This window comes from Talpa europaea, assembly GCF_964194135.1.
Source record: "Talpa europaea genome assembly, chromosome: 7".
NCBI classification, from domain to species: Eukaryota; Metazoa; Chordata; class Mammalia; order Eulipotyphla; family Talpidae; genus Talpa; species Talpa europaea.
The window spans coordinates 33,020,451-33,047,189 of record NC_140074.1 but is presented as its reverse complement, the minus strand read 5'-3'; the positions used below and the strand labels follow the sequence as shown (position 1 = coordinate 33,047,189).

Sequence of the window (26,739 nt, the reverse complement as noted above, 5' to 3'; positions counted from 1 at the left end):
TTGTAGGTAAACCATCTAAATATCTTGATTTTAATTTATCTCTGGTAGCAATGTAGTACCTTGCAGATTGATTTGCTAAATAAGATGGCCTTTTTGCAAGGAACTAAATCACTGTAGGCTTTGGTATGTGCTATCCCCTTTGTCTTGCTTTTGCCTCTTCTTTCCTGTCCCCAGTATTTACCTTGATTAAGGAACTTTCTTCCCTTTCTCTTTCTTGGAGAGTTCACCTGTGTTCCAGACTTCAAAGTTTCCCTCTGCTGAAGATCCCCAATCTAACAGAAGCCCTATCTCACAATGAGCAATGCTGCCTGCTACACCTCTGCTCCTGGCACCTTCCTGGATTCAGCAAACCACACCTTGTAGTTGTTTCCTCTACACCAGCTCTCCTTCACTTCTTGTGTTCCTCAAAGGCTCCATGATTATCTCAGAGGAATGAAAACTTTGGTTTCATCTTCAATTTACTCCTCTTCTTAACTCCCCAAGTATCTCATTCAGCAATTACAGTTTTTCTTTTGAAATCCCCCATTTTGTCCATTTCTGCTGCCTCCTGTGAAATCCATGTCCTTATTATTACTTCAGACCTTGGCTACTGCAATAGTCCTATGCTTTCCTTATGTGTCCAGCCTATGGTATATGTCTATTAAGAAAGTTACTGTGACCTAAAAGTGAGTACTGTGGATGCTGGGGTCAGACTGCCTGCACTGGAAGCCTGATTCAAGCTGGGTGGCTGGGCAAGTTATTATATTACCTGTGTAGTTTTTTTTTTTTCCTCATCTGTAAACTGGGGCAAATGACTATCATAAAGGGCTGCTGTAAGGATCACATAAGCAAACATCTGCAAAGATCTTAGAGTAGAATTTTAACAGAGGTTCAATAAAAGTTAGTTTCCATTATTTTTCTAGAAAATAGCTTAAAAATTGTAAGATTGATTATTTATAATATCAATTCTGCTGGTCTCTTCTTTGCTCAAAACTTTCAATGCTTCTGTTTCCTGCCATGGCATGTGTAAATCCTCTGTTCATCTTCCAGGTCCTCAGGACCATATCTGTGCCCCAGAACAGTGTCATTTCTTCTTTGGCCCCACTATCTATGGTTTGCCTGGACTCCCACAATTTTCCAGATGTAGCTCCATCTATAAATGAACACATTATTCCTAAAAGTTAATGGTCATTTACTCCCTGTAACAGTCAGCTTAGCAGGTGTTACTCATATCTCCATTTTTCCATATGAGGAAAATGATGGTAAGAATGACAGGTAACTTGCCAGTATCTGTAGTTCTAGTATATACTGGCTGTTTCTTTATCTCTTATATGAAGAAATTATAGCCCAAAAAAGTCAAGAACATGCAAGTTTGTAGAATGAGTTGTTGGTAAGACTATACCTCCCACTTCCTCCTCTAGACTGTTAATCCAATGTTCTTTCAACAAAACCCACCTTCCCTAATATTTATTTTCAGATAAAAAAGTCTTGTTGTTCCTTTAGTAATAGTAAAATATGTTTTATATGACTGTAATTCATGAGATGTTTGCTTTGTTACAAATGTAACATCCCAACAAAATCAGTTAACTTACTCACAGAATGTACTTTAAATATTGTCATGCTTGGTTACAAATGGAGCTGCCATTACTAAAAATGTTAGTATATCATCTTAAATTTTGGCAGTTGATGAGAAAAGGCCAAAAAGAAGGAAAAGAAATACAGAAATGCTACATTTTCAGCAATCTTGAGAAATAAGCTGTTAATTTTAAGTACATTTCTAGAGAGCTGAAATAAATTCCTTTAGGCAAGAATGCTTAATAATGTGAAGTATTAAGAGCCGCAGTGGCTCAGTATTGGCCTTCAGAGGGGAGCCACAGAAAAAAAACAACATGGTGGAAAAGGAAAAAGTACACTTTCATGAATGAAATTGGCACCACTGACTCTGGAAGTAGATAGTTAGCATTTCCTATCTCAAATTAAATAGAAAATTAATTTCACATGAGTCAAAGCGCTAAATCTAACAAATAAAATTATATATTTGAACACTGTATAAGTGGTTTCAATGAAGACAGGAAACATGAAGGAAAAGATTAATGGATTTTATATATGAACATTTTACTACTTTACATCCATTAGAATGGGTATTATTTTAAAAAAAGAAAACAAGTGTTGACAAGAAGCAAGGATGTGGAGAAATTGGAACCCTTGTGTACTGCTGAGGAAAATGTATTGATAGAAAGATGCAGCTGTTGTGGAAAATGTTATGGTGATTCCTCTGAAGGTTAAATATAGAACTACAGCAATACCACTTCTTGGTATATACCCCAAAACAATAAAAGCAGGGACTTTAACAGATATATGTACACCCATATTCATATATGTACACCCATATTCTTTATTAACAGTAGCCAGAAGGTGAGAGCAACCTAAATAAATGTTCATTAATAATGAATAAATAAGGTGCCTCCCCGGTGGCACCACACTGCGAGGCTGTCTGTAGCCTCTGCAGGGCAGGTTCGATTCCTGGCCGGCCAGGAAGAGACCCACGTGGTGTGGCAGACCTCTCCTGCCTCACCCACTGCTCCCCTCAGCAGTGTCTTCAGTTCGTCTGCCTGTTCTGCTCCCCGCTCTGTCTCTGGTGAATTCTCTCACCCTCCCACGCCTCTGACTGTACCCCAGTTCTTGTATAAATAAATAAGTCTTTTAAAAAAATGAATAAATAAAAGGTGGACTAATAGTCATACAGTGGACTAATAGTCATCTTTAAAATGAAATGAAATTCTAACATATGCTACAATATGAGTGAAACTTGAGGACACTGCTAAGTGAAATAAGCCAATGATAAGTGAATGAATATTATATAATTCAGCTTGTATGAGCTAACTATAGTAGTCAAATTCATAGAGATAGAAAGTAGACCAGCGGTTGCCATGGGCTGTGGGGAGAGGAGAGTGGAGAGTTAGTGTTTAATGAGTACAGAGTATACCAGTTGGGGAAGAAGAAAATGTTGTAGGGATGAATGCTGGTGAAAATTGTACAAGAGAAAGACACAGTAAAGTTGAATTAGAAATGTCTGTTAAGGGCCTCCCCGGGGGCGCAGCGGTTGAGCGCTGGGTTGCGAAGCTGCCCGCGGCCTCTGCACCGCAGGTTCAATCCCCGGCTGCTCCCCGGCCACCGGAGGAGGGTCCCACATGGCGCACAGACCTCTCCTGCCACCCGCTGCTCCCCTCAGCAGTGTACTTCGGTCCTTCTGCCTGCTCTGCTCTCCGCTCTGGCTCTGGTGAATTCTCCCACCCTCCCGTGCTTCTGACTGTACCCAGTGCATGTATAAACAAAACAAACAAACAAATAAATAAATAAAAGCATGCCTCTATAAAAAATAAATAAATAAATAAATAAAAAAATACAGAAAAAAAAAGAAATGTCTGTTAAAATTCAAAATGTTCCTGCTTCAGTTTTATGTATAGTATGAGATAGTGTTCTAGTTTTATTCTTTCACGTGTGCCTGTCCAATTTTCCCAAGCACCTATTTATTGAATAACTTCATTTTCCCCATTTTAAATGTAAAATAGTCAGGAGGGTTGGTGGAGTGTGGCTAGAAACAATAGGAAGTTTTCTTTGGGGTCAGATATTCATTGAGGAAACCCAGTGGAATCAGAGACACCAAGACAGACTGTCTAGAAAGTTCTGAAACCCTGGTGCCAGTTTTTATCTGTCTCAAGCAAGGAGGATGTTTTTGTTTAGAATCCTAGCAAACACCAACTCTGTACCTCCTTAAGTCCTTTTTTATAATTTATTTGCCTTTCCATGCAAAAATTAGACCTTTTTTGCTTTCCCTGATAAGTGATGAACATTTTTCATGTGCCTATTGGATATTTGCGTTTCTTCTCTGGAGAACTTTCTTTTTAGCTCTCCTGTCCAATTTTTTATTGGTTTGTTTGCTTTTTTTGGTCATTGAGTTGTGTAAGTTCTTTGTAAATCTTCTATATCAGTACCTTACCAGATGTATGGTGTGCAAATATTTTTTCCCCCTTCAGTAGGATGTTTCTTCATCTTGCACTTATGTTTATTGCAGCACTATTTACAATAGATATGAAAACAATCCAAATACCCCAAACAGATAAATGGATCAAGAAGTTGTAATATATAAACACAATGGAATACTACTCAGTTATCAAGAAAAGATAAACTAGGGCCTCCCTGGTGGTGCAAGGTGTTAAGCACTGCACTATGAAGCAATCCGCAGCCTCTGCAGCACGAGTTTGATCCCCGGCCAGCCAGGGAGCAACCCACTTGGCAAAGCAGACCTCTTCTGACTGTCTGCTGCTCCCCTCAGCAGTGTATTTGTCAGTCTGACTGTTCTGTTCCCCACTCTGTCTCTGGTGAATCCTCTCATACACCCCCGCCACTCTGGCCTGTACCCCAGCTCTTGTATGCATAAATAAATAAATCTTTAAAAAAAAAATCAGCTCGTTTGAAATAAAAAAAAGATAAACTAATGCCATTTGCAGCAACATGGATGGAGCTGAACAGGATTATACTAAACTGAAAAAAGTCAGGAGAGAAAAGATATCGGATGGTTTCATTTATATGCAGAATAGAGAGAACCCAAACAAAGCGTAAGGGAAAAAAAAAGACAAAACTTGCAAGTTGACCATAGACTTAAGGCATACAGCAGGGCAGAGAGAAGAAGAGGGGTCAAAATAGGAGAGAGAAGAGCACAAGGGACTATGGTGATGGTGTATGGGTGCTATGGTAGGATAACTGTGGGGGCCACACTAGAGGAAAGAAGTCAAATACTATCCAAAAATTAACAAAGACGTAAGAAAATAAATAATACATTTTTTTAAAAAGATTTATTTATTATTTATTTATACAAGCACTGGGTACAGTCAGAAGTGCCGGAGGGTGAGAAAATTCACCAGAGCCAGAGCAGGGAATAGAACAAGCAGAGTGATGAAGTACACTGCTGAGGGGAGCAGCGGGTGGCAGAGAGGTCTGCACGAGATGTGGGACCCTCGCCCGGTGGCCAGGAATCGAACCGGCGCTGTGGAGGCTGTGGGCAGCTTCGCAGCCCAGCACTCAACCGCACCACCGGAGAGGCCCAATAAATAATACATTTTTAAAAATAAAAATTAGCCGTACAAAACCACAGGACTGGGGGGGGGGGAGGGGAGAAAGAGGGCTTTAATATGTTAAAAATATTAATCAAGGTGGCCTGATACTGAACTAGTTTCAGAATCTAACAGATCAGCAGAGAAACCAAACAGAGTGGCCTCAGGCAGAGGATCAAAGAGATTTACTGCAGGAACTGGAGATCTTTCCTGCCTGGATTATATCCTCACAGGGCCCAAGGAAAGATTGTGAATACTGTTCACCCTTCTCACCTTTCAAACTCCACAATAATTCACCAAAACAAGTTGGGGTTTGTGGCTTGGGAGTCAGAGACTCCGATTTTGAACTCAGGCTCCTTCTGGTATTAGTTGTCGGGTTTCAAATATGAAATTCTATACTATGTTTCCTCAACCTATAAAATGTAGTCAGTAACACGTACCTTGCAAGGCTTCTATGAGACTTAGAGGTAATATTTGTGAACAAAGGATGGTGAAGGCAAGGCAAATTTAATCTGTTCTACCTTTCATATCTCATGATAAGGGGAAACATTTAAGAGGAGGACTTTTATAAATGTCTTTGAAATAATAAAACGACTAAATCATTTTTAAAAAGTTCATTGACTAATAAAGTACTCAACTGTCAGAAAATTGTAGCCAAGAGGACATTTGTCCTTTTGCACTTCTGGGTTTCCCTATCTGAAAGATCAAGTGGTAATCGCTTCTCGGCCTTTTGGCTAAGATCAAGTGAAAGATCAAGTGGTAGGATTTTCTAAGAGCAATTGTAGGATATATAGCATACACCCCAATAGCCATAAAAATCCTTTGCCAAGTTGATGTTGGCCACAAAAAACTTTAAAAGTTCACTCTAATACATAAATACTTGTATGTACTTAACAGCTAGTTAAGTTTATGTAAAATCACTAATTTGAGACAACTTTGGATGATGCAATATGGTTTTGATTTGTACTAAATCAAAATAAGATCACTTAACTTTGAAGCAATTGCAGGTTTATGACATTTGGGATGGAGTAGAGAACAGCCATGATGTCCAAAAATATTGCCTGGGGGTGTGGTGGGAGGCTAAGATAACAGAAAAAAGTCGTATCTGACTACAATGCTAACTTTATCTAGATTATCACAGTATTTCTCGTGAGAGTAGCATGTTTTGGTTTCATGTCAGAAAATTCCGGTTTGTCACATGTAGTAAGCTGTACTGTTGAGTACAAAGATGATGCCACATTGGCCATTTCTTAGTGCAGCATCATTATAAAGAGACTTTTCCTTGTCATGTTTATTTTCCCTGTTAGTGGGTGGAGGAAGCAGGAGGGAATGAAAAATATCCTTTATTTTCTTCCTATCATCTACCCAATAACAAGAATACCTGGTTTGAAGCATGAACATTTAATAATAATGTGAAATACATTTTAAAAATTACTATATATTTCTTATACCTCCTCCTGATTTTTAGATAGGTACTCTGAAAACCGTGGGTTTAAAGAAATAGCTTTAGCGACTAAATGTTGCTGTAAAATCTCAGTAAGGCAAGGATAATAATTTTATGAAACATTACTTTTTCATACCCATATCTCCAAAATAGTTTCTTCCATAATTTAAGATGGTCTCTCAAAATTACTCTGACTTTTTACTTTCGTGACACATGATATCTGCTTCTCAAAGGGAATTTTAGATTAACAACCCTGATTTTTTTAACCTATTATTTTCTTTTGGTTCCAGATATTCTGCCACTAGTTTGTAATTATTTATTCATAGGTTTTTTTTTTTTTTTTAATAGAGGCATGCTTTATTTATTGTTTGCTGGTTTGTTTGTTTGTTTTGTTTATACATGCACTGGGTACAGTCAGAAGTGCGGGAGGGTGAGAGAATTCACCAGAGCCAGAGCGGGGAGCAGAGCAGGCAGAAGGACCGAAATACACTGCTGAGGGGAGCAGCGGGCGGCAGGAGAGGTCTGCGCGCCATGTGGGACCCTCCTCCAGTGGCCGGGGAGCAGCCGGGGATCGAACCGGCGCCGCAGAGGCCGCGCGCAGTTTCGCAACCCAGCGCTCAACCGCTGCGCCACTGGGGAGGCCCTATTCATAGGTTTTTATTGTTCTTAACAAATTTATAATAAGGACCAGAAAACTCAAGGAATCAAGTAATTTCCTTTTAATAATATTTACCCATTTATTGATTTAAAGTAAAACTAGTTCTTTCTAGATTCCAAATTTTAAATATTTCTCAGATTGGTAATACAAAAGCTAAGCTAATCAGCCTGTGCCTCATTGTAATGAACACCAAAAAAACTGAATTGTGATAACTGTATAGATAACTGATGATTTGGGATAGAATTCTTCAATTGGTGAATCTATAGAAATGACCATCTCCCTAGCCCAGCAGTCTATCTGATATTACTATTTTTATTATTTTTTAAAGATTTATTTATTTATACAAGAACTGGGGTACAGACCAGATGCGCAAGAGGGTGAGAGGATTCACCAGAGACAGAGCGGGGAGCAGAACAGGCAGACTGACTGAAATACATTTTTGAGGGGAGCAGTGGGTGAGATAGGAGAGGTCTGCTCGCCATGTGGGTTGCTCCGAGGCCGGTGGGGATCGAACCGGCACTACAGAGGTTGCAGACAGCTTCACAGCGCTGCGCTCAACTGCCTGTGCCACCAGGGAGGCCCGAGATAAGCTTTTCTTAAAGTTAAATTTTTTTTTAAGATTTATTTATTTATTTATTTAACGCATACAAGAACTGGGGTATAGGCCAGAGATGTGTGGGGGTGAGAGGATTCATCTGAGACAGAACAGGGAACAGAACAGGCAGACTGACTGAGATACACTGCTGAGGGGAGCAGCGGGCGTGACAGGAGAGGACTACCGCGCCATGTGGGATCCTCGCTGGCGGGCTGGGATGGAACCGGCGCTGCAGAGGCTGAGGACAGCTTCAAAGCGCAGTGCTCAACCACCTGCTCCCCCAGGGGAGGCCCATGATATTATTATTTTTATAATTAACACCAGGTTTCATATATATTCCCTTTGTAAGGAACTGTGAACACCTTAATGGTAATTTACCTTTGTTAAGTGAATTTTTTTCCCCTAAAGATTTATTTATTTATTTATACAAGCACTGGGTACAGTCAGAAGCGCGGGAGGGTGACAGAATTCACCAGAGCCAGAGCGGGGAGCAGAACAGGCATACTGACAAAGTACACTGCTGAGGGGAGCAGCAGGCAGGGCAGGAGAGGTCTGCGCCCCATGTGGGACCCTCACCAACAGCCGGGGATCAAACTGGCGCTGCAGAGGCTGCTGGCAGCTTCTCAGCCCAGCGCTCAACCGTTGCGCCACCAGGGAGGCCCTGTTAAGTGAATTTTTAAAAAAAATTCAAATGCTTAATGGTCTAGACTTTTTGATGTCATGACTGAGGTGTTTTTCAATTCCTGGGAAGTAAGAATATGCAGCCAATATTAAATGATGATCAACTAGGAGTGAGGGGAGAAGGTAGAGGAGGTAATACATATTTGCTAGTTTTTCAAACATATTCACTGAAATTAAAAAAAAAAAGAATGGCCTTGGTTTAGGGAAATAAAAAATAAATGGAAAATTACCGAAAGTAATATAACTGAATGAAATGTCTCAAATAAGAACTCTTTCATAAGAACATTTTTTAAATTTTTTTTTTAATTTTTTTTTTTTTTTTAGAGGCATGTTTTTATTTATTTATTTATTTACTTGTTCATTTGTTTTGTTTATACATGCACTGGGTACAGTCAGAAGCGCAGGAGGGTGAGAGAATTCACCAGAGCCACAGCGGGGAGCAGAGCAGGCAGAATGACCGAAGGACACTGCTGAGGGGAGCAGCGGGCGGCAGGAGAGGTCTGCGCACCATGCGGGACCCTCCTCCTGTGGCCTGGGAGCAGCCGGGGATCGAACCGGCGCCACAGAGGTCGCGGGCAGCCTCGCAACCCAGCGCTCAACCGCTGCGCCACCAGGGAGGCCCCATAAGAACATTTTTTAAGTAACTTTTCCTTTAGAAAAAGAACCGAATATTGGAAGGTGTAAATAAAATTCACCACCAGTTCCCTCTAGCACTGACTTAAACCTTTCTTTCATCAACCCTCTTTTTGCCTGAGAATAGACCCTGAGTTGAACCATTTCCTAAAAGCCTGAAATATTGAAAATATTTGAAAATCTGAAATATTGCTGGATGCAACAGACACCTCAGTGAAGGTAACAGTTCAAAGGGCAGAGTCGGGGCAGAGGCAACTCCATTCTGCATACTCTGCAAGGCTTTTGCAGCAATGACAGTGTTAGAGATGTTTTGTTTTAGAAATTATTTTATTAATAAGTCTTTTTTACAACAAAACATTACATTCAAAATGTTACCATTAGATTTTCCCAGCTGTGAAAAGATTTTGCTAAAAAGAAGCCCTAAAGAAAGATTATCTTCAAATAGTTGTTGTATATAAAAGTTGGGGGTTTTATGTTTTGTCAATTCTTGAGAAGTATTCAAGAATTAATGGTAGTTTAAGTACATGCACATAGATATTAAGCAGAAAGACTTTCATTAAGGGTTGTTACTTATATAAGATTTAGAAATATGGAACTGAAAAATGAATTTTTTCTTCACTGTGTGATCATTACTCTGAGGTATGATATTTATTTATAGTAACTGACAATAAAACAGTCCAGTCGACTACTTAATTCAGAAGTCACTGAAAGCCTCATCGGTAGTTCTGACCATCTCTCTGTGTATATGGCTTCACAGAATCATGGAACAATTTCATTATAAAATAAGAGGAAAAACAATTAGGAAATAAAGTATGGACTTACAGAGCAGGAAAAAATGAAAGAGAAGGTGAAAAGGAAATATTAAATGTAACAACATCTTTAGAACAGTGTTCATAACTTCAAGTTGCATTGTCTTTTGTCCTGATAATTGTATGAAGACCTTATAATTTACAAGCCTGTCTCTTAGAACAGGCAATTAAGGACTAAATTTGAAAAGTCCTGATTTGCATAATTCCCATTTTCCAAAATATTCTTCATGTACACATTACACCCAAAGAGGAATTTTTAAAAATCTGTCATTTCTATGAAGAAATGCATTCGGGTGGCATTCTCTAACATAATACTTTAAACCATACTTCACAATTGTAAGTGAATCTATGGGGAGAAGGCAAGGGGAAAGTGGCACTAACAGGAAAACAAAAAAAGTATTGAAACATTTTCACATATGAAAGGCTATATTTACTATTACATCTAATCATTATACCTAGGGGTACATAAAATAAAGAACTTTTTAGGAAGGTCAAAAACCTAAGGAAAAAATATTTTTGCACTCTGGATAATTTGTCCTTGGTAAGTCATATAGAAATAAATGCTTTTTATTGCATTTATATCATCATTTGTCTCAGTGTAACAGACAGCAAATACCTTGCTTGGACAAGACTAATGCTACAACAAAGATTGAAAAATTTTCTCACCAATGTCAGGTACTTTGTTTTACTTTGTTAAGGGATCAGAGAATGGTTCTCATTCTTAAAGTTGTAAATTTCAAAGTGATTTATTCTTCATAGCAAGAATAAAGACAAAAATAGGAATATCCTTTAAAGTAGAATTTTAAGAATCACAGTTCTAACCAAAAGTTTACAATTTATATCTTGGGCCTCCCTGGTGGTGCAGGCGATTAAGTACTGTGCTGTGAAGCTGTCTGCAGCCTCTGTAGTGTGGGTTTGATCCTGACCGGCAGGCAAGAAACCCACATGGTGTGACAGACCTCTTCTATCTCGCCCGCTGCTCCCCTCAGCAGTGTATTTCGGTCAGTCTGCCAGTTCTGTTCCCTGCTCTGTCTCAGATGAATCCTCTCACCCTCCTGCACGTATGGCCTGTACCCCGGTTCTTGTATAAAAATAAATAAACCTTGAAAAATAAATAAATAAAATTTATATCTTTTTGTGGATACCAGATGCTGGTTGGTCCTCTTAAATCATTTTTGAGGTTTTTGCTTTTACCTATAAATTGAACTGGATCCCGAATTTTTGTAATATCTCGTTATGACTTCTAAACTCACCTTTCTAATGTCTCTCCCCATCTTTTTGGCTGAAAACTAAAACTGCTGTTTTCTGAACCTAGGAAAATTGTGAATGTGGAAGAAAGTACTGAATTAAAAAATGTATGCCAGATCAGCTTTTGTGGTGGTATTGACTTTTACAATAATATGTGTAAAATTCAATTCACCAAAAACCTGGAAACAAATTAACCTGTGAACAGATTAGGTATGAGGTTTATAGATGCAACTCATACTGTGTTGTTTGTGTACATTAAAAAAGATACCATATAATTGCAAAAAGATTTTTTCAAGAGTAGAAAATCAACCATAATCCACACTGCAATATAATTGTTTAAACTTTGAAGTCTTCATGTTCAACATTAACTTAAAACAAGGATGGCTTCAAATTAATATTTTTCTTTAGGGGTACATAACTAAAAAGAATTATTGTATTCTATAATTTGGCATTCAAACCAAGGACGGTATGCCCAAATATAATAAAAATTCCAATCCTAAATGATATATTTATATTACCATATGAAATAAACTCCTAACATAATGGCCTACATATTTCTAATTTATCTTCTGTGAATCTATTTGAACCTATAAAGCTAACATCATTAACTTACCAAAAAGATTCAGAAAGAACATGTTTCCTTACCACACATGATTCAAACATTTCTTCTTCCAAGAAAAGCACCATATGAAATAATGAGTTATTTCAGAATCTATAAATATCATAAAACTACTCAACTGTGTGTTTCCATCTTTATATCTTTATTGATTAACACAGGGCCTGGCACACTGTCAGTGCTTGTAAGCATTGAGCAAATAAATCAATATTAGAGTGTTCTCTTTAGGGTTCAATCATTAATACAAATATTCAGAAGAAAAAACAAAAGAAAAAAATGCCACATGTTCAATTGCATTGCTAGGCAGAAGTATAATGTAATTCTAATATATTTTTTCAGATACATTCTGAGGTACTGTTTTGTAAACTCATGCCTAAGTTTAGGGACAAATATAGGAGAAGTACATGGCCTCCCTGGTGGCGCATCCAGTTAAGACACAACCTATGAAGCTGTCCGCACCCTCTGCAGCACGAGTTCGATCCCCAGTCGGCCAGGGAGCAACTCACATGACACAGCAAGACCTCTCCTGACTCTCTTGCTGCCCCCCTCAGCAGTGTACTTTGGTCAATCTGCCTGTTCTGCTCCCCACTCTGTCTCTGGTGAATCCTCTCACCCCCCATACCCCTGGCCTGTACCCCAGCTCTTGTATGCATAAATAAATAAATCTTTAAAAAAATATATAGGAGAAGTTAGAGAGATTTTACCATCAAACCTTTAGACACCATTTAAGTAAGACAATAAAACAATTGACTTAAAATAATGAAGAAATATTTTGAATTTAAAACTTTTTTTTAAGTCATATGACTGGAGAATCTCAGTATTTGAAAGCCATTTGTCATATGACTGAAGAATCTCAGTATTTGAAAACCAGTATTTTGTTTAACATTACTCCGATATGTATGTAAGTTGTAGTGTTGTTTTTTGGTGGTTTTTTTTGTTACTTCTCTGTACTTTAAGAGTTGTGTCTGAAAGAGAACATCGGTTTTATTAAAGAAGCGGCCATTATAAATTCCATCTCCATGTTCGAGTTCTAAGTCTTTTCTCTTGGGTCAGCATATTTACTTCATTTGATGTACACAGCCGAGGTGGGGATTGTAAAAGGATTGTCATCTGGTCAGAGAGCTCAATTGAGTGCCAATTTATAGGCCGTACCAAAATTTCAATTTGTAATTTTATCATGTATCTCATACAGTTTGGGGAATATTACATTTTATCTATAATTTCCAGAAGCATTGGTGCAGTTTACTGCATATTGACTAAAAAGTGTCTGTTTTTAGTGTTCATGGTAAATGCATCTTTTAAATTTTAGATAGTCATAACAGAAACATGAACATAACCATTAGTTTGTTGGTGTGGCATTGACAAAGAGAGCACACTCCTTCAAGAGTTTAACTGAGAAGAATTTAATGAAGGGAATCTGCAGGCTGTGGGCAGGTTTAAGGTACAGTGGAACAGTGAGGGAGAGCGAGGCAACCAGCAATTGGCAGCAGCTGGAAGTCCTCACTCCCTGGTTAGGAGAAAGGGTTAAGTCACAACATTAACCTGAGCCCAGTGAGAGATGCCATTATGGAAAGGATAGCCCTGAAACAAGCTCTGGGTGTAGGAACCCCCTGCTTCCTGCAGGACCACGTACCTAGATTCACTATCTTCTCAAACTCCAGGCTCCTGCTCATGCCTCTTGGAATCCAGCTGGAAGCCGGAGGGTAAGGGAGCCTGGGCTATAGGTCCACAGGACACAGGACACAGGTCACAGAACAAGAAAGGACAGAGAATGGATCTCTGTGGGAGCAGAAAGGGGGAGAGGAATCAAACAGAATAACTGACAACAATAGTGATCTGATGCATATGAAATAATTATTTGATTATGTGTGAAAGAATGTCTTCAGAGTTCTGATTTGAAACAGATCCAAAAGTCTTAGACATTATGAAAGATGGGCAACAAATTTTTAAATGATTTTTTTATTTCAATAAGAAATTGTCGTTATAATGAATCATTTTTGTAACGTAAAAGCTAAGTGCTAGATAAAACCTCTTGACAAGAAAAACTGGGAATAGGAAATATTTTTATTCAGTGATGATAATAAAAACATACAGTAAATTGCTATTATTGTCAGTCAAATTTAAATGCATGATTCTTAAGAAAGCACTATTTTCTTTCTAATTTCTCTGGATCTCTGAACAATGTCTACTCACTACTTTCCTAAATTTGTGCCAATACCTTTGCAGTACTCCACATACATCACTAATAAAATATGTATATGTAAACTCTTTTTAAACAGAAATTTTTGTTGTTGTAGTTGTTATGAAATTTCCACGGAGTTAGAAAAAGCATAAGAACCCTGAAACATCCTAAGTACAAAAGGAAAGGAATGAACAGTATGCAATTCCTAAGCACAAAGGGATACTTCTACATCCCCAGGGTTAGGTCACAGGAACATTTTAAATGACTTAAGTTCTGCCATGGCTGTGTGGAGACACTTGCAAATGTCTTAGTGTCTCAGGACTAAGGATGCCTATGAGAGCCTGTGGGCTCATACACTAATTAGTCCCCTAGCCCCAGTGTCAAGATTGAGTTTTAAAAATACTAAACATGTGCCTCCCTAGTGGCACAAGGTGTTAAGCACCGCACTATGAAGAAATCTGAAGCCTCTGCAGCACAAGTTCGATCCCCGGCCCACCAGGGAGCAACCCACATGGTTAAGTAGACCTCTCCTGTCTCGCCCACTGCTCCCCTCAGCAGTGTATTTCAGTTAGTCTGCCTGTTCTGTTCCCCACTCTGTCTCTGGTGAATCCTCTCACCCCGCCCCCCCAGCTCTTGTATGCATAAATAAATAAATCTTTAAAAAAAAAATACTAAACATACCGCAAGGCAGAGGGAAAAGGGAACTAGAAAAGCATGTGCCTGACCACAGAATTGAAGCTATAGAGATGGGGAAGGATAAAAAATTAATAAAATTACAGACAGAAGAAAGAACGAAACAGTTGCTATAAGCAAGTAAGAAAGGAATATAGATACATGGGAAAGAAGGGAGCTTTTTACTGAGACTCTATTCTGCCACATGATCTAGTACTTAAGTATCCTTCATTCCCATCTTGGCAATGAAGCTAAGGTGTAGAGATCCTAAGACATTTAGCCAAGGTCATACTACTAATAAATGATGGCCCTACTTGTGTCTCAATTCCAGTGCTGGTGAACTTCATATTACATGTTAAGAGTGGATCCACAGCCCTTAGTAGCCATATCCAGGCCTTAAATCCAGCAGGCAGCAGTCTGGGCCCAAGTTTTCCCTTCTTGATTTTTCACTGTGCCTTCGCAACATGCCTGGGAAGTTCTGTCATTCTTTTCCTTCCTACTCTCTCACAAAGTAAGAATGCCCCTGCATCATATGCAATGCTAACACAGTTCTTTGCAAGAAAGGCGAGGAATTCTACTGTAGAGACATTTTTATATCATTTACAGGCTGTTCCCTTTTTGAAATTTAACTTTAAAGTTTCATTTCTTCACAATTAATTTATAAGCTCCAATTAAAATTTAAGCCCCATAATATACATGGGAAAACATCTCCTGTTCTTGGCTAGGGTGACTCAAGAGTTTTTCCTAAATGAATTTATAAAGGTATGCAATCTCAATTAAAAAGTCAATAAGTTATTTTATAGAGTGGACTCATTGATACTAAAGTTTCAGTGGAAAAACAAACATGTAATAATGGCCAAGAAAACATTGAAAAAGAAATACTATGATGGCATACCAGTTTAACCTGGCATTAAAAATATACTATAAACATCTATAACCTTTATAATAATATGGTACTGATAAATGAATAGACAAACAAGCCACTGGGACAGAATGTCCAGAGACAGACTCAAGTATATACAGGAACCAAGTAAAAGTGACATCTCAGATCATTGGGAATAAAGATGGGCCTTTAACAAATGATATTGGTGATGCACAGTTGAAACATATAATGTTATAGATGCAATGTTAATTAAAAAATAAAGTAGAATTTTCAAAGGTTTAAAAAAAAACAGATAAAATAGATAATGTTGATCCCACTAAGTAACCATTTGGGAAAAGATAAAATTAGAGCAAAATCTCAGGCCATATATGAGAATAGACTCCAAGTGGATTTGGAATCTAGCTATAAATAAATGAGACTATATGAGTAACATAAGGAAACATGAATGACCACCTCTTTTACTTTGGTATAGAAAAAGGGTTCGGGCCTCCCTGGAGGTGCAGGCGGTTGAGTGCAACGCTGTGAAGCTGTCAGCAGCCTCTGCAGTGCCAGTTCAATCCCCACCGGCCGCGGAGCAACCCACATGGCATGGCAAACCTCTCGTCTCGCCTGCTGCTCCCCTCAGCAGTGTATTTTGGTACACTGAAATACAGCAGAACAGTCTGCCTGTTCTGTTCCCCGCTCTGTCTCTGGTGAATCCTCTCACCCTTCTGCACATCCAGCCTGTACCTCAGGTCTTGTATAAATAAATAAAAAAAAAAATCTTTAAAAAAAGAAAAAGGTTTCTAAATAAAAACTCAAATGCACAGGCAATAAAGGGTTGATAATTTTAGTATATAAAATTAAAAAATATTCACAGAAAAAAAAACCAGAACCCCACTATACGCAAAGCCCAAAGTCAAATGACAATCTGGAAGAAAATATTTGTGACATATTTCAAATAAGAGATCAAGATACCTAGTGTATAAAAAATTCATAAAAATCAAGGAACAAAGGGATAAGGGACAAAAACCCAATGAACAAACAATTGACAAAAATAAGATATACTGATGACCCTCAAACATGTGAGAAAATGATCAAATTCACTCATAATTAAAACAAGCCCAGATGCCATCTTTTGCTGGAGACCACATGTAAGATTGGCAAAATTTAAAAAGCAGGACAATATACTCTGTTGGTGAAATTTGGGGATAACAAGTCACTTTTAAATTGGTTCACCCTTCTAAGAGAAATACCAAACAGTATACGAAACAGAATTACATAGGCCCGTCTTTGATCCAGCAAACCCACTTCTAGAAATGTACCCGGAAGATACATCTCCCACAGTACAAAAATATGAAAGCACAAGGTTATTCATCACAGTACTATTTATAATAGCAAAATATTGGAAAGTACTTGTAGCATAGAATAATGGCCTCCTAAAGAAGTCCACATCTGAACCCCCAGGACCTGTGACTATGTTACCTAATGTGGTGAAAAAAAAGAGACTTTGCAGATGAATTAAGTTAAGGATTTTGGGATAGAGAGATTACCCCAGACTATTAAGGCAGGCACAATGTAAACACAAGGGTCCTCACGTTATATAAAAGATGGAGGCAGGACAAAGTTAGAGAGAAATGAAGTTGCTACACTGCTATATTAAAGAGGGAGAAAGGGAACATGAATCATGGAATTTAGGCACCTCTAGAAACCAAAAAAGGCCAGGAAAGGAATTTTCTCTTAGATCCTGTAAAAGGAATACAACTCTACAGATGCCTTGATTTTTACCCAGTAAAATCCATTTCAAACTTCTGAGCTCCATAATTGTAAGATAACTAATTTGTGTGTTATTCTAACTCACAAGTTTGTGATAATCTGTCATAGTAACAGGAAACTGATACAGTGCCCATATATTATTTGAATAAAATTATGATTTATCCACACAATGAAATAATATGCAACTGTTAAAAAAAAATCAGGAGTATCTCTATAAAGTGATTTGTAGTGATTTCCAGGATACACTAATAAATGAAAAAAGCAAGGTTACAATGGGTATCAATGGTAGGCTGCTCTTAATGTAAGAAAGAAAGGGACAAGAAAATATATGTATACTTGTTCTCTATTCAAAAGAAATGCAGTAAGAGTAAGCCACTCAATAAATGTTTCACTGAATTAATAAGTAAAGTGATACCCCTTGCTCAAGTAATGAACAAAAATGAATTTAAGTTCACCATGATCATATTTATGAAAACAGAATTATTGTTAAGGGTGGCAAAGAAAGGCTTTCTGGGGCCTCCCCAGTGGCACAGCGGGTTGAGCACAGCGATGTGAAGCTGTCCGCAGCCTCTGCAGCACGGGTTCAATTCCCAGCCAGCCAGGGAGATACCCACGTGGCGCAGTAGACCTCTCCTGTCTCACCTGCTGCTCCTCTCAGCAGTGTATTTCATCTGCCTGTTCTGTTCCCCACTCTATCTCTGGTGAATCCTCTCACCCTCCTGCATCTCTGACCTGTATCCCAGTTCTTGTATAAAAATAAATAAATCTTTAAAAAAAAAAAAAGAAATGCTTTCTGATAGTCTATAATTGGATTCATTTGTCTCATCAAATTCTGAGTACAAACCTAAAACTAGTGTATCCCCTTTACAAAACTGAGTGCAAGAAGGACCCTGGACCCAGTGTCTGCATGGAAGGACTAGACAGTAAAGGATAAATTTGGTTTGTGACTTATCTTTGTCATTTGTTTACCTTGTAGAAGCAAGTTATTATAGAACAAATGACCTTTATTCACTATTTTACTTTCATATCCTTCCACTCTTGAACATACACAACATAGAAGAATTTTTTTTTTTTAATTTAAAGATTTTTATTTATTTTTATGTAAGAGCTGGGGTACAGGCCAGAGCACAGGAGGGTGAGAGGATTCACCAGAGACAAAGCAGGAAGCAGAACAGGCAGAGCACCGAAATACACTGCTGAGGGGAGCAGCGGGCGAGACAGGAGAGGTCTGCCACGCCATGTGGGAATCTCCCTGGCCAACCAGGAACTGAACCTGTGCTTCGGAGGCTGCGGACAACTTCACAGCACTGCACTCAACCCGCTGCGCCACCGGAGAGGCCCAACATAGAAGAAATCTTAAGAGTGTTTTTAACTCCTCTAAGTGTTTGAGACATATTACTATCTTGACCCAAATTTAAAGAGACTTACTGAACATTTTTAGAAATCTCTTTAAAAGCCAAGTAATTTATTATGTTCTTTACATTTAGACCCAATGCCTCAATAAACTAATAAATTAATTGATTGTATTCTCAATTTTGGTAGAGAAAGAAACCAGTAGGTTGCCACCCTCTTGAATTTAGACACAAAGTACTAACAGGTCAAGATGCCCTTTTCAGAAGCCCTGAATTCTTCTTCTGAGTTACTTTACAGACTGAGTGTGCGAGCCCTAATCTTTACTGTGCAGTGTCTAACTCGTTTATGTTCATAAAGAAAGAAACTTCTGCTGAGATAGATACTCACATGCAAAAGAATAAAGTTGGTTTCTTCACATCATACACAAAAATTAATTCAAAGTGGATCTGAAACCTAAATGTAAGATTGAAAATATAAAACCCGGGCCTCCCCGGTGGCGCAGCGGTTGAGCGCTGGGTTGCGAAGCTGCCCGCGGCCTCTGCGGCACCGGTTCAATCCCCGGCTGCTCCCCGGCCACCGGAGGAGGGTCCCACATAGCACGCAGACCTCTCCTGCTGCCCGCTGCTCCCCTCAGCAGTGTACTTAGGTCCTTCTGCCTGCTTTGCTCCCCGCTGTGGCTCTGGTGAATTCTCTCACCCTCCCACGCTTCTGACTGTACTCAGTGCATGTATAAACAAAACAAACAAACAAACAAATAAATAAATAAAACATGCCTCTATAAAAAAAAAAAAAAGAAAGAAAATATAAAACCCATAGAAGAAAACATAGGGGCAAATTTTTGTGACCTTGGATTTGCCAATGGTTTCTTAAATATGACACAAAAAGTCCAAGCAGTAACAAAAAATTAACTGAACTTCATAAAAACTAAAAATTTGTATGCATTAATGAGACTATCAAGAGATTAAAAATAAAATTCACAGAATAGGAGAAAATACTTGGCTAATCTGTATCTGAGAAGTATCTAACGTTCATAATATAAAAGAAACTTATAACTCAATAATGAAAAGACAATCCAATTTTAAAATGTGCAAGGGCTAGAATAGACATTTCTCCAAAGACTATAGAAAAATGGCTAACATTAATAAGAAAAAATGTTTAATGTTATTGTTGGTAGGAAAATTCAATCAAAATCACAATGAGATGCTACTTCAAATCCACTAGAACGGCTACAAATTTTTTTTAAAGAAAGTAACAGTGGGGCCTCCTGTTGGCATAGGGGTTTAAGACAGCGCTATCAAGCTATTGCCAGCCACTGCAGCACGAGTTTGATCCCCAGCCTGCCAGGGAGCTAACCCACCTGGGGAAGCAGACCTCTCCTGCCTCTCCCACTGCTCCCCTCAGCAATGTGTTTCAGTAGATCTGCCTGTTCTGCTCCCCACTCTGTCTCTGGTGAATCCTCTCACCACCCCCCTGCACTTCTGGCCTTCATCCCAGTTCTTGTATGCATAAAATAAATAAATATTTAAAAAAAAAAGAAAGTAACATGTATTGGTGAAGATGTGGAGAAATTGTAACCATCATACATTGTAGGTCCAGTGTGAAATGGCAGTCACTGTGGGGAATATTTGGTGAATCCTCAATAAATTAAACATATAATAATCTTATAATGTAACAATTCCACTCTTAGGTATACACTCAAAAGAACTGAAAACCAAGTTTTCAAATAAAATCTTGTATAAGAATTTCCATAGTAACACTAGTTACAATAACCATAAGATGGAAACAATATTTTTTAAAGATTTATTTATTCATGCATACAAGAACCAGGGTACAGGCCAGATGCGCAGGAGGGTGAGAGGATTCACCAGAGACAGAGCGGGGAGCAGAACAGGCAGATGGACCGAAAGACACTGCTAGGAGGAGCAGCGGGTGAGACAGGAGATGTCTGCTGCGCCATGTGGGATTCTCGCCTGCTGGCTGGGATCAAACCAGAAGGCTGCAGACAGCTTCACAGCGCTGCGCTCAACTGTCTGCACCACCAGGGGAGGTTTTTTTTTTAATGTACCTTCTTATTTTAAGATATTGGTATAGCTTTAACCTAAAACAACAACAACAAAAAAAAAAAACCCCAAAAAACCAACAACCCATGAACAAACAGATGGCAGGGCACAGAATAACAGATGTTGGAAGTTGTAAGGGTTTAAATAATCTCAAAAAGTTCTCTTAATAGTCATCTGCTGTTGTAATTTTTATATATTTGAAAAAGCATGTTGAGTACACACTATATTTTATATTGTAAAAACAGTCATATCACATGTTGCTAAACAATCATGCATTGCTTTATGTTTTGGTCAACAACAGACCACATATACCATGGTGGTCCCAACAGATCATACCATATCAACTAGGTGTATTATAGGATATACCATCTAGCTTTGTTAAATTACACTCTATGATATTCACACAACCACAGACTCTCTGATGACATATATCTCAAAATATATCCCTATCCTTAGGTGAGGCAATACTGTACGAATTATTATAAATCAAAGGCTTAACAAAACACAAATTATTATCTTATAATTCTACACATCAGAAGATTGATATAGTTCTGAGTGAGCTAAAAATCAAGGTGTTTGTAGAGCTGCATTCCTTTCTGGAAGTTCTAGGGGAAAATCTGTTTCCAGCTTCCAGAGATCACCCAAATTCCTTGGCTAGTGGGCGCTTTCCTCCAACTTCAAAGCCAACAGTATCGCATCTCTCTGACCCTTCTGTATTTCCCATTTACTTTTAAGAAGTCATGTTTTTAGATTAGGCCTACATGGATCATCAGGGATAATTCCCCATATCAAGGTCTGCTCCCTTAATCATATCTACAAAGTCCATTTTGCTTACAAGTAACATATTCACAGATTCCAGGAATTAGGGTGTGTACATTTTTAGGGGGCCATTGGTTACCTACCACATACATACAAACACATCTGGCTATTTGCAGCATACCTCTCCTGTGTCCCCACCTTAGGAACTTTAGATAAAAAGTTTCTTGAATATAGAGCCCATGGCTTATGCATTTCTGAATTCTGCTTAACATGGAGCACATTTTATATATATATTAAATGATTATATTTTGGTTTAAAACTATAACTTATTTTTCTTAACATCAAACTCTAATAATAAGCTGGCCCTATATGTAATTTTTTAAATCTTTATTTTGTTGCCTATACATTAACCTTTAATCCGAGCATAACAGCTTTGCCTCCAAGCACTATAGCACAGCAATGAATTCTGTGGAATTCTTTAATTTATTAAAGTATTATTCCAAATTATTCATATGGAATTCTTTAATTTATTCTGTTTTATGCTGCCAGTTTCATCCTATTTTATAACATCAAAATGCCTTTCTGGTCACTCAGGTGACATAAAATTAGTGTAGGTGTGCCATCTAGTGGCATTTTAAGAAAGTATTCATTTTTACCTGAGTTGATAGTTTACTGAGTATTGCCATTTATCAAACATCATCCTCAGTAACAGGAAGCTAGAAAAAACAGTGGGAAACTGAAGTTTGCTGATGATCTGAAAACATCATTATAACTAATAATGCAAATCTTCCCCACAATAGCTTTAACCAAAGTTGTTAATAAAAAAAAGAAAGCTTTATGATTTGAGGCCTTTTATAATAACATTACTCAGATTCTAGTGAGTGACTTAACTTCATGATTAACTTAAATTGAAAACTTATTTGTTTCTATCTCCAATGTAGACTCTATTAAATCACTGCTAATTACCAATTACAATTTTGTAGCATCATAGAAAAAGAAGGAAAGGGCAAAACTTTCTAACCCAGGGTATGCATTATAATCCCCCAGAGAGCTTAAAACAACATGCCAGCCAGAAAGAAATCTGACTGGTTTGGGGTGGGATCTAAACATTGAAAAGTAAAATCATCCCTGGGTGAGTCTCTGGGGAAAGAGCCCTGAAACAGAGGCCTCCTTGGTGGTACAAGGGGTTAAGACGAAACCTACAGAAGGGCCTCCCTGGTGGAGGGGCAGGTGGGGTGGGGGTGGGGGGGCGTTGAGACGCAACCTATGAAGCTATCCATAGCCAGTACAGCACAAGTTCTATCCCCAGCCAGGTAGACACCCGCATGTGCAGCAAACCTCTCCTTGCCGCAGACCAGCACAGCAGTAGACGAGGCCGTCTCAGGGTTGAGAGAAACGTGCAGGGTGGTCAGGGCGTCGGCGAAAGAAATGACAAACAGACACACTTCAAGAGAGAGTGTAAATCTGAGTGTAATTTTCTTTGAGTTTGTGACCAGTATATATATGTTTTCTAAAAGCATAGGAATAATGAATATCAACGAAATCAGCTTGCTCATGGGTTTAGCTTATCACTGACAGAGCAGTGATTTACATCTGGACCTAGCCTCATTCCTAAGTAGATAGACCATTAGTTTTGTTTTTAAACTATATAATCGCATTTTTTGTTTTACTAACTTCTTTTTTACCTAAAAATTATTACAGGGTTTAGTAATGTTTCATTTGAGTCAGCCTTGTTTAAGGATTTCATATGATTTTTTAATTAACAACCAATGACCTTTATAGAAGAAAAAAGGAAGTTTAGAAAGACAATAAGGGAATAAAGTTTGTAGTTCTAGAAAGAGGAGATAAGGTTTTTTAGCATTCTTGTAGTGGTTCCTGGTGGTCGTTATCTTTTGATAAGCATCTGTCTTATCTATGTTTTCAGGGAACTTTGCTGTACTCCCCTGCGCTCTGGTTCCTTGTCCAGCTGGACCTAGGGACCTTGGCGAAAGCCATTAGCCCTAAAGGTCACTGCAGGGGGAGGTGCAGCATCTCCTGTCTCGCCCTCAGCTCCCCTCAGCAGTGTACTTCAGTCAATCTGCCTGTTGGTTCCCCACTCTGTCTCTGGTGAATCTTCTCACCCCCTGCACCTCTGGCCTATACCCCAGTTCTTGTATGCATGAATAGAGAAAATCTTTAAAAAAAATAATTAATATTTTAAAATGTATATATTTAGAAATAAATCTCAGGAGGATTTAAAAAAAAAAAATAAAAAGACACAACCTATGGAACCTTCCGCATCCACTGCAGCACGAGTTTGAAAAAAGCCCTGAAACAGTAACAGGATAATTTGTTATTTGGTATAGCCAGAGCTGAGAACCTCGTCAATGGTATAAGATGTAGCTGCATCTTTATTCTGGTCCTCTTCCTAGAAAGAAAGTGATAATATTGTGAATTACTGAGTTATGAGTTATCTTTTTTTAAAAAAAATTTATTTAAAATAATTTTTTAAAATTTATTTTAAAATTATTTTAAATTTTTAAAAAGTTTAAATAAATTTTAAATAATTTAAAATAAATAATCTTATTTAAAATAAATAATTTTTTAAATAAATTATTTTTAAAAAATAATTTATTTTAAATAAATACTCTCTTGCTGGCCAGAGATCAAACTCATGCTGCAGTACCTGCAGATTGCTTCATAGTGCTGATGCTTAACCCCTTGTGCCACCAGGCCCTGATTTATCTTTTTTAACTTAAAAAAAAAAAAAAACTGGTAAAAGGATTCCAGTTGTTAAACTTTATTTTGCTTTATTCTATTTATCCTTTTCATTGAGGTGTTGTTAAATAGGAAAAGTACCAAAAGACATGTCATTACAGGCTAAACTTATCAGTAGGGATGGTGTTTCAATTGGGATTATTTTTGAAACCTTTCCTCTGAAAAACTAAGCTAAGCTGAAAACTGATGATGCTGGTAGTGTTCCTGATGTTTGACCTGAGTGACAGCTAGAGTGGGCACTGGGATCAGTGGACAAAAGCCAAGGCTATTCTCAAAGTTCTGGTCTATCTGGTTGAGGAGCAGTTTGTTGGGAGGGGCAGTTTGACATGGGCCTAGATGTTCCTACATATTCTTACTGGATAGGCCAAAAATACATGGCTCAGACTGTCCTTTATTTGGACAGTTTCTCTGGGTTCTGTCTACAGCAAACAACTTTGAAGAATGAGGCAGATTCCCAAACCCAGTGTTCCTCTAGTGTGCTACAAACCACAGAGTGCACAGAGTCCATCTTTGTCACCTCTGTGAGACTTAAAAGAAATGGGGAATTGACACCAACCTCATGCTCATGCTACTTACTTTGCTGTAACTAACAAAGTCCTGTCTCTGACGAAGATGCCTCCTGTATTTGGCTAGCATCCATGAAATAGTGGCAGGTTAATTTGCTAGCTTGCAAGTAGGGTAAGATCCTAGACCCGTCGCAGATTCTTACTTTATATGGACTGATGTGAAAGACATATTTTCCAGAGTTTCTAGATAAGGATTTTCTTGAGTATGGTTATACCTGGCTGCTTCATATGCCTAATATTTGGTCTCCCCTTGGACACTGTTCTGTTATAGTAATTCAGTTGTCTATTTTTTTCAGTTGTTCCACTCACCCAAAAGAAATCATTATCCTGCACAAAACACTCTCGTCACTATAGCAGTAATAATAATAGCAGCAACAACTAATACTTATAGTGTGAAACACATTATCTAAAGACCTGAAGCATTGTTCTACACATTCTCTGTACACTCTCTTCTTTACTTCTCAAAATGACCCTCCGAAAGAGAAACATTCACTTCCAATTTATAAATTAGGACACTAAAGCACAAGTCATGCAGTTAGTCCAGGTGGGACATGGGATTCCAATCCAAGCAGTCTGACTTTAGTCCTCACTTATAACCACTCACTATGCTGTCTTACAGAAAGATTTCCACTCCCAGGGCCAAAATGAACCATTGAGGCTGAGACCTTTGTTGCAAATCTTAGGAAAATAATTGGTCAAACTTTGATTATGCAATTTTGACATACAAAATTTTAAAATATTTTTTGACAAGCTGTATTAGGCAGTTAACAATCTTCTACTTTGACTACTTTGATCCTTTCTTGAGCATTTTCTCACTCTGCAATACCTTTCTATTGCTACCATACCAAATTATCAAATTATCTCACAATTCTGGAAGTGAGAAGTTCAAAATGGACTAGAAGGACTGCATTCCCTCAGTTCTAGGGGAGAATCCATTTCCTTTTCTTTTCCAGCTTCTAAAAGTCACCTGAATTCCTTGGCTCACAGCCCTTTATTCCATCTTCAAAGCCAGTAGCACAGCACCATAATCTCCTTCTCTTTTTTCCTCTCCGAGTCTAAGTCTCTTGCCTCCCTCTTTCCCTTATAAAGACCAGTATGATGACACTGGGCCCATCCACCAACTTGCCCATCTCCTTAGTCACTTTGCAAAGTCACTTTTGCTATGTAAGGTAACATTGTCAAAGGGGATTAGAATGCAGATATCTTTGGGGGATAAAGAGCCATTACTCTGTCTGTTATACACAATAAAGTTATTTATTGCAATATGTAAAGTTTTACACAAATATCTAGATCAGAGATTTAAAGCAAACCCATTCACCAGATAATAGCAAAGCAGTTCACCTTGGCTTTGAGGATAAAGATTTTGGGGGTCAAAGAGAACACACTGCTAGAACACACATCACAGAAATCTTAACCACTCTAACAACATACATGCTTAAGAAATTGAAAATGTACCTGAAGTCGAGCATTCATAAGCATGAACTCCTGTTGGGCTTTCATGTTCTCATTCATAGATTTTGAAAGTATAAACCCCATTTTGACCTAAAATGTAAAAAAGCAAAGAGTATTACAACAATGTATTCTACATGCATCTTCAAATGCTCTACTTCAGGCTACCATGAATTTATGACAAAGTTAGGAAAAGAAAAATTTCTTTTTTTTTTTTTAAGATTTATTTATTTTATGCATACAAGAACTGGGGTACAGGCCAGAGGTGTGGAGGGTGAGAGGATTCACCAGAGACAGACTGGGAAACAGAACAGGCAGACTGACTGAAATACACTGCGGAGGGGAGCAGCGGGCGAGTCAAGAAAGGTCTGCCACGCCATGTGGGCAGCTCCCTGGCGGGGATCAAACTGGTGCTGCAGAGGCTGCGGATAGCTTCATAGGTTGCGTCTTAACCCCTTGCGCCACCAGGGAGGCCCGGAAAAAGAAAAATTTCTAACCTGGAAACACATTGTGGATTCTAGTCCTG

At 38.3% G+C, this 26,739-nt stretch overlaps 1 protein-coding gene across 1 annotated transcript in view; it reads right to left on the bottom strand.

Annotated features, from left to right (window-relative positions):
- Positions 1-26,363, bottom strand: part of PLGRKT (plasminogen receptor with a C-terminal lysine) — a gene marked incomplete at its 3' end in the record, with an annotated part of 54,300 nt that extends 27,937 nt beyond the window's left edge. The window contains exon 1 of the mRNA XM_084236134.1: positions 26,220-26,363. Coding sequence (XP_084092260.1) covers positions 26,220-26,300 — 81 coding nt within the window. The 5' untranslated portion in view covers positions 26,301-26,363. The remainder of the gene's footprint in view (positions 1-26,219) is intronic.
- Between the last annotated feature and the right edge of the window lie 376 nt (positions 26,364-26,739).